At 35.6% G+C, this 12,191-nt stretch overlaps 3 protein-coding genes across 5 annotated transcripts; 2 read left to right on the plus strand and 1 right to left on the minus strand.

Annotated features, from left to right (window-relative positions):
- The first annotated feature begins 15 nt into the window (after positions 1–15).
- LOC107218529 (osteoclast-stimulating factor 1) lies at positions 16–1,541 on the plus strand. The gene is made up of 5 exons (XM_015656435.2): positions 16–201; positions 516–562; positions 638–755; positions 840–1,051; positions 1,124–1,541. Exons 1-5 carry the CDS (start codon positions 138–140, stop codon positions 1,352–1,354), a joined length of 672 nt encoding a protein of 223 aa, XP_015511921.1. The 5' UTR covers positions 16–137; the 3' UTR covers positions 1,355–1,541.
- Positions 1,542–1,679: 138 nt separating this feature from the next.
- On the minus strand, positions 1,680–6,035 carry LOC107218735 (gamma-tubulin complex component 4). Its single transcript, XM_015656718.2, has 9 exons — positions 5,261–6,035; positions 5,044–5,185; positions 4,637–4,830; positions 4,381–4,475; positions 3,985–4,301; positions 3,331–3,804; positions 3,067–3,244; positions 2,680–2,902; positions 1,680–2,523 (listed from the first exon to the last, which is right to left on the minus strand). Exons 1-9 carry the CDS (start codon positions 5,327–5,329, stop codon positions 2,275–2,277), a joined length of 1,941 nt encoding a protein of 646 aa, XP_015512204.1. The 5' UTR covers positions 5,330–6,035; the 3' UTR covers positions 1,680–2,274.
- Positions 6,036–6,589: 554 nt separating this feature from the next.
- Positions 6,590–11,450, plus strand: LOC107218623 (E3 SUMO-protein ligase PIAS1). 3 transcript variants are annotated; one of them, XM_015656551.2, is made up of 9 exons: positions 6,590–6,905; positions 7,635–7,801; positions 8,038–8,136; positions 8,246–8,411; positions 8,485–8,778; positions 8,966–9,067; positions 9,177–9,417; positions 9,628–10,041; positions 10,407–11,450. In XM_015656551.2, exons 1-9 carry the CDS (start codon positions 6,882–6,884, stop codon positions 10,625–10,627), a joined length of 1,728 nt encoding a protein of 575 aa, XP_015512037.1. In that variant the 5' UTR covers positions 6,590–6,881; the 3' UTR covers positions 10,628–11,450. The 3 variants fall into 3 exon arrangements, with proteins under 3 accessions (XP_015512037.1, XP_046585780.1, XP_015512045.1); XM_046729824.1 differs by lacking the exon at positions 6,590–6,905 and adding an exon at positions 6,940–7,233; XM_015656559.2 differs by lacking the exon at positions 6,590–6,905 and adding an exon at positions 7,134–7,263.
- Positions 11,451–12,191: the final 741 nt, after the last annotated feature.

A 12,191-nucleotide genomic window follows, 5' to 3' on the forward strand; every position in this document is an offset into this window, starting at 1 on the left:
TGGGTTTGTGCTTTGTCTTCTCTGGAGTCAACTATGTTTGGTGGATTGAGTTGGGTGTGGTAGTTGTCTGACCGCGAACCCCGCGAAACCTGATTAAAAATATTGTTATAATTATTACGATTGATGAGTGTAAAACAATGGCCACCAAAGTGAGTTCGCCTGTTAAACCACCTTTTCCACCTAAACCTGCTCCAAAACCGGGTAAATTACATTTCAATTACGTAACTACGTACGAAAATAGAAGTAAACTAGTCGCTTTTCCAAAATATAGCAAGAATAGTTTAAAAATCGCGTCTTTTCGCTGTTTCTAACCTTAAAATCGCATGGGACATTACTGTCATCCGGTTGATGTGTCATATACATAATCCTTTGAGTCTAAAAATTTTCAAAAATTTGAGTACACAACCCGAATAATAATTACTAACTAAATAATATAAGTGTTTTGATATTTTTATTTTATTTGTAGATATTCATGGTCATTTATTTGTTACAATTAATCTCTTCCCTCTTTTAAGGCAAGGTGAAAGTCGTCAGAGCACTGTACAAATATACTGCGCTACGTGTAAGTAGTAATAACCTAAATTTGTTACTATTTTTTTTACCTTTACAACTTGGTAAGTTTTTCCTTACTTTGCAGCCAGATGAGCTGTCATTTGAAGAAGATGAGGTACTCTATGTCTACGACCAAGACACGGATCCAAATTGGTGGAAGGCCAAGTGTAATAATCGCGAAGGGCTAATACCAGCCAATTATGGTTTGTATAGTATTTTGATTATGTTGAACAATATAAGACTTTGTCATTGTATGATATATTAAATTTGTATTTAATTACTCCCAGTTGAAGAACAAACACAAGAAGTCGAGTTACCACTCCATGAAGCTGCAAGACGTGGCAATATATCATTCTTAAGAGAATGCTTGAAAGGTGGAGTCTCAGGTACTGGCTTAGACTCTGCCGGAAATGTTCCATTATATTGGGCCTCTAGAGCAGGCCATATCGATTGTGTTAAAGAGCTCTTGAGTCTGCCTAATCCTGCAGTCGATGCACAGGTATAAGACTTAGAATAATGAAAATATGTATCAAAAGATTATAGAAATAAATAGTGAATTGGTCTATTCCAGAATAAAATGGGAGATACACCATTACATGCAGCAGCAAACCATGGACATTTAGAAGTTGTAGAGATGTTGCTGGAAGCTGGAGCTGATGCTAGTCTTAAGAACAGTGATAATTTAATACCAGAAGAACTGGCTAGCAACGCAGCAGTTATAAATACTATACAAATGAGTTACAGGGAATATTCTGCTAATCATTGTTACGATGATAATGACTATGAAGATGAGAGTGATTAATGAAGAAAGGAGCACTCATAAAGGAGTGCTAATAAGTAACCTTTCCTGATGTACGTTAATTCTCTTATGAGCTGTCTCTTCATTGAACATATTACAGGAAAAAAAAAAGGAATTCTGTGTTCATTGTAAGACAAAAGTGATACAATGTAAGTTTAACTGTGAAAAGTTCAGCCTGCATAATAACACACATACCATTCCGAATGTGAGCTCGAAAATACTATTATTATTGTAGCTTCAAGTACGTATTTTACATCGAGGATCTCAACAGAGTACTTCTACCAGGGTATTAATGAATTCTTTAGTATAGTGTATTTTGAAATTTTACAATGTTAAAATTAGAAATGAGTCATTACGTTGAAAATTTTATCAAGAAATAACGTTTTTATTAATTTATAGTTTAGATATAATACATCTGTTTTCGAATTTCATCCGTAAGCTGTGAAAGTATTGCCGATATGTATTTAATTTTGGAGAGTTTAATAAATACTGATATAATAGGTAAATTCATTCTCATAACTAACAATGAAGTAAATAAGTGATTAGGAAAAGACTGAGTATTATTCAAGATATATTCAACAATATGTTAGAGAATCAAGCATTGCTTACCCACTAACAATACCGTAATCGTACTTACTCTAATTAATGTCATGCCATTTGCTTACAAAACAAAATAAGATTCACTTCATGTTTCTGTACCATGCAAAATAATTTACAATACAACTTGCAGCTGAGTTCAGTAATTTCACACTTGAGTAACTCGACGTACTCGAAATTATTACTATGCATGCTTTGCTATTAGTAAATACCTGTGCAGAGCAAATCGTGGTAACTCAAAACAATTAACCAACTTGCCTTGTGCATTATATAAAAAAATTTTGGTCATCATTTTTGTTCAATATGAACAAGTTTGCTGAAACTATTCAAGATTTTCCACTGAACCATCTATTGAAATCAAGTCGCAGTAATAGCTGTGCCAAATGTGTCCCTGCTGGTTGCGCCCGTACTTTGTTCAAAGTTTTTGTTAGCCAATCCATAAGACTATTTAAAGTGTCGGCTAATGCTTTGAGTTCTTCTTTTTCAGTTACTAGTAAATTACCCAATTCCCACATGGGTGCTTGCAGTATGAAATCGTCGCACAGCCGTAACAATATTTTTATCAACTTGTTGACCTAAAAAATTTAGTTGTTTGTACAAGAGTATAAATATATCTGATCCTAGTTTAACTGATGCTGATTAGTTGCAAACATATGTGCTACATCGAAATGTACTGTGATATTTAAAATATGTAACTCGAAAAGAAGTGAATAATTTGGAAAGAAACTTACTGGGTTGACTTTATCACTGGAACCTTGGAACAGAAAAGTTTGTGACATAATGTTGGCTAGAAATACAGAATGTCCTTTTTGAATCTCCTCAAAGTTGCGCGTATTTTTCATAGTATTTTCCATAATTGTGTACTGACTTTCTAGTACATCTACTTGTAAATAATACTGTAAGTTGTTGATAACAAACATCAAGTTGTTTCTCAACTGCATCACTCCAATATCACTGTTTGGAAATACATTAAAAGTTAGTTACGTATTTACAAGAGATTCGAAATTCCTACTTTTGAAGTAATGCCAATATGTGTTTAATTTTTTCGCGACATGAAGTAAATACTGGTGTGGTCGGTCAATTCATTCTCACTACTAACAATAAATAAATGAACTTACACATTTTTTGTTCGCATATGTTCGGACCATAGATTTTGTAAATTAATTTGTGTTTTTTTTACTCTCAACAAAAATCGAAATAATGTATTGTAATCGCACAACGCCATTGGACTGAACAACAAATGTAATGGCCAGACTACTTTGTACTGAAGCTGAATCAGTCCCCATCCTCTTGTGTCTGCAATTAAAAATTTCATGGTCAATTCATGCAAAATGTTGACATTAGTCATGATTCAGCAATATTAATGGGAATGGTTTATTTACCAATGGGGTCTTCGCGTTCTCTTCTTGAAAATTCACCATCTTCTGGATCTTCACCAACTTCATTTTCAATCTCTGGGACAGGAACAAGAAAGTCAAAACTTTCCGTTGTGCTCTCATCATGTAGGAGCATTTTCCGTGCAGCTATTTGGAATGATAAATTTATATCCCTGGTGGTATGACTAGTCGGTTTTTTATTTAATATGTGACCTGCTAATCTAATAAATTCAAGGAACAATTCACCACGACCGAGTAAAAAAAAGTCTTTTATCAGTTTAATTTGATGCATAAGCTGTGCTTCTTCAACCGCAACTCTCCATAAGTGTTCAGTGACACACTGTTTGAGTTCATCAACAGTTCTTTCAAATTCAATTATATCAAAAGTTCTTTTATTTTTCAAATTTTGTAACTCGTGAAAATGCTCGTACTCTTTTGCACCCCATATTGAGTTTTCAGCCTTTGTGAATATACTCAGATCTGGAAATTAAAGTGTTAATTCGTTTTAGAAAAAATTTCTCTATTTCATCTATTTCGAAAATTTAGAAAACTCCAAATATTTTTAATAGAATTGTATGTAAAAACAAATCAGTTTAATACACATCTGTTGCAGTGGATGATAGGTTTAGTGATTCAAGCACAATAACACTAAAAGTATACCTTTCTTTTGTCTGGGATCATTTCCAAACATGATAATAGTTTGACCAATGGTCAATATTTTAAGCGCTAATGATGGCCTTATATAAGATGGCAGTACATGGATTTTTATTTCGTAATCCCACATGTCTGCACATAAATTTTTTGATGATTTTTCATCTGCTATACCAGAACTGTCTTTACTCTTAGCTAGAACCAAACTATCCTGTGGTTTAGATGCTCTTTGAATAAAAAATTCGTTATGAACATCTTCCAGAATTCCGTATAAGAGCCAACTGGATAGTTGTTTATAAAACACGACATGACAGCAATACATCATCCTGAAAGTATATCAAATTGATCGATAATATGAGTCATTTTTAATTTTATAAAAATAGAAGAATCTTTGAGCTCACATACTTTTCTAAAGCCTGCCGCACTTCAGGTACCCCAGTGTGCATGTGTTGATGCAAGTATTGTAATACTTTACAGCCATGAACTTTTTGGGTTCGAATCTAAAACAGTACATGTATCACACATAATGTTTCTTTACTTTGACCTTTCATCTATATTCCTGATTGATAACAAGTGATTTTAAAGTATATAATTCCGACCAATTTTTGTTTTAACTAAAACAAAACGCAAATATGAGTCAACAATTCAGAGATATGTGTACCTCACTTATTATGGAATTCAGAACTGAGAATAAACAGAGATATTTTTGTATTCGTGATAGTATGAAGGTCAATGGCGTGTACGCGTCATTCAGCACGATTTTTTCCAATTCGATAACATCTTCGCGAAACGGCTGTATTGCTTGTTCCATACCGTCACATAAGGCCTGCAGATAAAGGCCCCATTTCAAATTTCCTGTGTAAGCAAAATAGCATCATGTCAATCGTATTGCAATCAGACAGTTATAAAGCATTAACCTTGATATAGTCGAAGATGTTTTAAATTTGTCAATTGTGGGTTAGTGAAAATTCTTGAAGAAATGTTGATAGTGTGTAATTCAGATATTTTGCATGAACAAATCTTGCTAGTTTACTTTTAATGTGAATGTTATTTGGTAATATATTGTACCAGTTGCGTCATTCGGAGCACCAATAACAGACGTATGGGCATTTATAAAATTTCTCACTGCATTACATTCCTCCGCAATGCCTAGAATTTTTTTAATCAAAGCTTGCTCTCCAGGGTGTAGAAGCTTTTCGGTTTCTAAAAACTGTAAACATAGTTTGTCAGATTTTGGAGGTTATATCTTGACAACTGTCAACTCCATAAACGATGCAGTTCTTACATCAGTGTCTATAATTTGTACGACATTAGTCGTGCAACCCCAAAGAGACAATAAAACTTCGTGCAGCATTTCTTTCGCTTCAAAAACACATTTAACAATAAGATCCGTCTACCCAGTCCAGGTTGTTTGGAGCTGTTCGAGCATTGAAGTCTGATTAAATTTGATTTGAGAACACGTCTGAATCATTGGTGTAAACGCATCCACTTCCGAGTTCAAGTGCATCGTCAATTGCACGACCGTGTTTGCATGCGTGTATCGGCATTTAAGGGAAGAAACTTCTCGAGAAATTAGTTAAAATCAGCGGGAGGTAGATATTTATTGAATTTTTTGATTTTCTCTCAAATTTCTCATTAACCTTTGGTGTATCTGTGGAAATCAAAGCACACTTGTTTGCTACAGTCTGCAATGCAAACCGCAATTCGAAAATTGCTATGCCATAGACAATTCCAATTAATCTGCCAATGCAAAAACAATATTTGTAAACATTATAACAACTTCTCGGTAACAATTTGTGAAACGATGGACACTGTTGGAGACTGCCAGCTAGCCCTGCGTTATTTTTGATAGTAATTTGCCAGCTCTACTGGGCAGGTTTGGGTGTAATTCCACTACCCTGCACTTAACAACTGACTCGTCTCATCCCAATCCGCGGGATCCTAATGCAAGATCAAGTCGGCGTAGCAGAATATTGTAACGTTCCCCCTCGCCCTTCAGCAGTCCATAAGGCTAGCAGTTTCGAATATCTTTAGTCAAAAATTGAAGGAACGAAATTGAATGTTCCGAAATACCAGGAATCTTCAAGTTTGTAAAACTTCCGGTTTAGTCGTAGGCATGTCGTAGGTAAGATTTTAATGTTCTTGACTCTTACATGATTGTTCCGTTCTAACTAGTTATAGCAACGTTCAGAATGCGCGTGAATTATTGCCCTACAATAAGAATAATCCTCTACCGTTGACAGATATTCTACAGTTATCAAATTGATTTTTTTGTGTGCATATATAATATAATATACATCTTTATATCAGAGAAAAATCTTTTCTATAATGTTTTACAGTCGTTCTCATAGCCCTGTTGCATGAAAATTACACAGATGGCGCACGTGGACATTGGCTAGCGGTCTATGGCTACCCATATAGAAGGGTGTGTTCCGAAATGAGCTGCGACCGTTGATAATTCATTAACTAGAAACAGAACTGGTGGTCAAACTTGAAATACAACAAAGATAAAAGATTGCTGACAGTACTGTCAACTAATTTTGGAGCATAGCCTTGGAAAAAGATAAATTTTCGGAGTAAACGCAGCCAGTACGCAGTCTATTCCGAACAATTTCAAATAATTGTTTAAATTTCACTTCCAAGTCTTAACTTGAAGGAAACTTGAATAATTCCATGAACCCAGACGTATTGTGATCGTCAAAGGCCACTAAAAGCTTTTCCAAAATACAATAACAATTAAGATAAGGAGTGATCAGTCTTCTGTGACGCTGGACATAAAAGTGCTCAGCATATTACAGCGAAAATAAAAATTTCGGCGTACAACGCGGGAAACGAACGGGAATTTTCTTCAAGTGGTGGGAAGCACAGCAGACAAGACGGCTTCGCAAAAAAAATCGTCGAGGAAGATGGCGGATACGGAAGAACTGAAGGTAGGACGAGAATAAAATAGATCTTATTATCTTGACTTAAACGAGCCACATGTTAAATGCCTTCCAGAAACTTGAGTCATTGATTTTTCCGTGTCTTATTTTTCACCAATTATCGAACATTCACATATCCAAACTCTTCCAATGTCTTGCCAACGCAAGCAAGGCTGCGTTTGATCATACTAAGCGACATTTATTTTCACACGCGGCTTTTCGCTTTTCTTCACATTCGTCCAATTTCCAACTTCCATATTTTCGTAAACGTATCTTCATTCAATTCGGAAACTTCTCGTGTATCTCAAGCATAACACAGGAATGCGGATACGAGACGGCAAGTAGGAGCAACTGATAACTACAATGGGTAACCTCTATCTCTAGCTTATGCATCACGCTATTCAAATAATCAACATATTTTACTCTACAAAATTTTTTGGAATTGCCTCCCCATCTATCTACTTTGGGCACAAGAGTTTACTTTTGTGCACTTCGTATATGGCAGGTTGGGAAAAATTGTCATATTTGATTATATATTTTTCCGACTAGTACTATAGAGTGTAATAACATTTGAGAATATAGCTAGACAGAAACGGTACGATTTTCTAGCAGGAAGAATTTGTCGTTATTGCCTAATGTTGTTATCATTAAAGACATTTTCTCATTCTGTGAAGTCTCAGTTTGTCTATAATTATCTTGGGCTATTATGGCTATAAAAATGTCAATTGTCTATTTCAGAGTATGGTATTAAGTTTTCGAGTATCTGAACTTCAGATGCTTTTGGGTTTTGCTGGGCGAAACAAATCAGGTCGAAAAAACGAACTTCAAACACGAGCTTTGGAACTATTACGCCTTCGATCCCATCCTGTGCAGCTAAAAATTCGCGACCTTTATAGAACCATACAGTAAGCCAATATTTATACCAATTTTCATTCCCTTTGGCTAGATATCTGTCAGAACAATAATACTTAAGGATTACATCAAACGTGTAACAGCTGTCACAGTTCATAATTAAACAGCCATGTTCTAATAAAATGAATGGAACCAGTTTGAAACGGTGATACTTTGCTGATTTATTAATAAATACACATAGTTCTTTCTTTCACTCATATTGTCAGTACAATAAAAATCTGTGTCACAGGCAAGATCAACTTGCCGCACATCAGCTGTATGGTCAAGGTGGCGACAACGGTGAGCCTCAAATCGATCAAAACATGCATTCCCGTAACTATTATACAAGGTAAGTCAGAGTTACATTAACTATGTCACTTCTAAGATATCCATTGACTCTGTAAGGAGTAGGAACATGTTTATTTGTTTGTTCCTGAATCTTAATCCAATTGTTTTAGGCAAGGCCATGCTCAGGCAATGAGTCAACAACAGCAGGCCCAATCATCTATTTCAAGTGGGAAGGATTTGCCCCCGGCGCATCAGGCATCGATGCCTCAATCCCAAGTGGCACCGAGAACATCATCTGTTTACCAACCAACTGGATACACCAGTGTTACACCGCAGGTAGATTTGGTTTTCATTTGAAGATAATTGAAGTACTTATTTTGTGAAGTGCTAAACTATCTGTTAATTTCAGCAACGCTCGTCTAGTGCTGTTTATAATCCTTATCCCTATCCAACAAAAGTACTACCGCCTCCCCTGCAATTACAACAACCAAACCAGTATCCAGTTCACCCTGATGTCAGGCTTAAAAAGCTACCATTCTTTGACCTGCTTGGAGAGCTGTTGAAGCCTTCGAGTCTTATGCCACAAGGATCTATGAGAGTTCAAGAAGGCACTTTCACATTTCACTTAACGCCACAACAGTCTACAGACATTGCTAGCTCACGAGACTGCCGTGCTGGGAGTAAAATGGACTATACTGTACAGGTGGTGTGCTCTAATATTTTACGGTCAATAGCTAGAAGGCAATAGCATTTTTTCGAACGTCACGGTTATTGCTATTGTTTATCTTTTGTATATATTTAGAAACATGTTTGAAGTATTATTTTTTTGTGTGTAACAAAAATCTTCCTGAGGTTTTACAATCTAAATGTTTGTTGTACTCATTATACAGGTTCAGATGCGATTTTGCTTGCAAGAAACTTCTTGCGAACAGGAGGACTACTTTCCACCTAGTATCATAGTTAAAGTCAATGGAAAACTATGCCCATTACCGGTATTATATATATATATTCAAGTTTTTTAAATTCACCCGATTCTTATTTATCTTTATAGTTGATATATCACCATTATACCATCCAAAACATTTTTTATTATAACTTCAGAATCCCATACCAACTAACAAGCCTGGTGTCGAACCTAAGCGACCACCTAGACCAGTGAATATAAGTCCATTAGTGAAATTATCACCAACAGTAGGAAATCAAATACATGTCTCATGGTCTGCAGATTATGGTAGACGATATGCTATTGCTGTTTATCTTGTTAGAAAGTTGACAAGCTCAGAATTGTTGGCTAGATTGAAAAGCAGAGGTGTCAGACATTCCGACTACACTCGCGGACTAAGTAAGTTGAATTTAATCAAGTACTTCTACTCCGATAGTTTCGATACCTTTAATCTATTTAACACTCATTACTGTGATTCAGCATTTTGTTTTAAAGTGTTGAAATTTAATCAATGATAACGCCTTCAAATTTTATCAGCTGAATTTCCTGAGACTCAGGCTGCTTTTTTGGCTGAATCATGATTCTGTTCTTTTTTTCTTTTGCTCTCAGTAAAAGAAAAGCTGAATGAAGATGCAGATAGTGAAATAGCGACAACTTCATTGAGAGTTTCACTGGCTTGTCCACTGGGAAAAATGAGGATGAGTACTCCTTGCAGAGCTTCGACTTGTTTGCATCTACAATGTTTTGACGCTTCTTTATTTCTGCAAATGAACGAACGAAAGCCCACATGGAATTGTCCTGTTTGTGACAAACCTGCACTTTATGACAACTTGGTTATTGATGGTTATTTCCAAGAAGTATTGAATTCAAATAAGTTACTGCCTGATGGTAATGAGATACAGTTATTACAAGATGGCTCCTGGGAAAATTTGGTTATGAAAAAAGATAAAGACAAAGACAAAGATAAAAATCAAGTTAATGCTGAGGTTAAATCATTACAGAAAGTGGAAACGCTAGATCTTGGTAAGTTGGTAAACCCCTCCATTATTTTCGTAGAAGTTTTAGGAATTTCACTTTGAAAATTGAAAAAAAACTGTTATTATTGAAAGTAATGCTGATTAATTTTGAGCAAAGTTACGCCCAGGTAGGGTCGATTCTGAGCCCCCTTATTTTAACGGGACAAAAATCAGGTTGCCAGCACTAGCGTCTACCCTACGCCTATTAGAAAATACACATCATATCTGCTCCATACACTACTACGTTTGGCTACAAGCTACCGGAGTTAACCTTATTGCTGACCTGTTTAAATGAGAGGCGATTGGAATCGAATTTACTTGTAAAGGTGTACCTTAATCTTCTGATGTTCGTACAACACGTTTTATTTTCAGATGAGTCCACCAACCCATCACCACTGTCACCAAATGAGAAGAAACGTGCTGTTGTCATCGATCTAATATCAGACAGCGATGATGATTCAAACCCATCACAAAGTTCGAATAAAAAACCTAATACTGGGACGTTGTCGCCACAAAAAACCCAGTCCGGTGCTCATAGTGCAATAAGTAGTACTAGAGAGTCTCCAGAATTAATGATAATTGATTTGGAGTAAGAAGTGTTCCTGTATATTGATGACTAACTGTTTGAGGCTGTGAGAACCCGGAATAGAATCCAGGTTTAGTATCGAACATAATGAATAAAAAACAGTACAAAGATAATGCACTCATTGTCAGTCTAAGCACTGTGTGAACGGCGCTGTATGGCGGTAGAAATTGGGTGTCATGACGTGTAACACGGATTCGTTTCTCATGTATTTATTTACTGATTATTTAGGATTTGAATATCGTCAACAACTCCTAATCAGCTGGATAGTATTTAAAGGTACACACGGTAGACATATAACTGTATAAAAACTCATCAACCTTTTTTTTTTCGTTAAAACGAAACAGCTTACCAGATTTAAGGACATCTATACATGTTTTAAAATATTGTGGAGAGAGCATCCATAACATGTAGCGAGAACATAATATGTGTAAAATAATTGTCGCTTTGTTGAGCACAATTCCAAATTCTGCAGATAATTGAATCATTTTCATGATATTTTATTCTTTTTACAATTTTAGTTTCCCCACCAAGTTTGGTGCTTGGCTTTGAATTGTATTCTTTCCATTGAAATTTTACGGTTTAAATATCATAATGGAAGATGCGGGACACGTATACAACGTACAGTTATTGATATTCTTTTTCTTTCGTTTACTTTTATTCTAAACTAGCTATCAAAAATATGTTTAATGCTAAGAAATAGCTTGTACGTAACTTGCGATAAAATGAAATAGGCACTGAGTACAGTCGTGTAACGTTACCATATTATGTACTTGATTATTTCGTATTTTTGTATAAGAAATGACATAAAATAAAAAAAAACTTCCTACTCGGTTACGTGTCTTCTGCATATTTTTAAATGTGCATGCGAATATCTAACACCAAATTTGATACCTTGCCTCACTTCCATGTGACTGTACGTAATTTTCCTTGTTGCTAGCAAAACTGAATATTGCGAAAGAGTATTGCACTCTATACTTAAACCCTAACATTTCGCGTGTTGCTGATTACGTGATAAGCTGCCGAATGCATGAAAAGACGCGATTGCGTCGTTGTCACTAACACAAAATCAAAGCTGTGCAATGATTTCATGCATGGAATTGAAAATGTTCGCTTTATTTGCTCGTCTTCCTTTACTTGGCATAATATATTGAGAAAATTAATCGATACTTTGATTTGTATCAGCAATATTATTTATGTTCAGCTTGTAACTGATGGAAGAAAACGTTTTGTTTCCCGTAATCTGCGTACGATAATCGAGTGATAAAAAAAAATTTCTTTCAAAGCTTAAACCAATGTTCATTTAGAGCAATGATGCGTTCAAATTGGATGTTCAGGTACCGCGATGCGTGTCCGAGAAAAGGAAGTAAGTAGAATGTATAGTATAATGGGTTGTAGGCTGCTGATAAACGGGCAGTCAGCAGAATACAACTGTGTAATATTTTGGCTCTGTATTTGTCGGTAACTGTCGAGTAAAATTCGAAACAAAGCTGGTAGATGGGAAGATAAACTCTCTACTTTCAGGATAGTCGTAAAATCCGGGTATTCCTTAGCAAGACCGGCGTTAGGTGGAT

This window comes from Neodiprion lecontei, chromosome 1 (genome assembly GCF_021901455.1).
Source record: "Neodiprion lecontei isolate iyNeoLeco1 chromosome 1, iyNeoLeco1.1, whole genome shotgun sequence".
Lineage (NCBI taxonomy): Eukaryota > Metazoa > Arthropoda > Insecta > Hymenoptera > Diprionidae > Neodiprion > Neodiprion lecontei.

Bases quoted from the DNA above. Each gene is read 5' to 3' on its own strand.
- LOC107218529 (XM_015656435.2), top strand. From the start codon at position 138: ATGGCCACCAAAGTGAGTTCGCCTGTTAAACCACCTTTTCCACCTAAA. The intron at 202-515 runs GTAAATTACATT...CCCTCTTTTAAG, and splicing joins TAAACCTGCTCCAAAACCGG to GCAAGGTGAAAGTCGTCAGA. The intron at 563-637 runs GTAAGTAGTAAT...CTTACTTTGCAG, and splicing joins ACAAATATACTGCGCTACGT to CCAGATGAGCTGTCATTTGA.
- LOC107218735 (XM_015656718.2), bottom strand. From the start codon at position 5,329: ATGCTGCACGAAGTTTTATTGTCTCTTTGGGGTTGCACGACTAATGTC. The intron at 5,186-5,260 runs GTAAGAACTGCA...CTATGTTTACAG, and splicing joins TACAAATTATAGACACTGAT to TTTTTAGAAACCGAAAAGCT. The intron at 4,302-4,380 runs GTATGTGAGCTC...ATATACTTTCAG, and splicing joins GTGCGGCAGGCTTTAGAAAA to GATGATGTATTGCTGTCATG.
- LOC107218623 (XM_046729824.1), top strand. From the start codon at position 6,955: ATGTTAAATGCCTTCCAGAAACTTGAGTCATTGATTTTTCCGTGTCTT. The intron at 8,137-8,245 runs GTAAGTCAGAGT...CAATTGTTTTAG, and splicing joins TCCCGTAACTATTATACAAG to GCAAGGCCATGCTCAGGCAA. The intron at 8,412-8,484 runs GTAGATTTGGTT...TGTTAATTTCAG, and splicing joins ACACCAGTGTTACACCGCAG to CAACGCTCGTCTAGTGCTGT.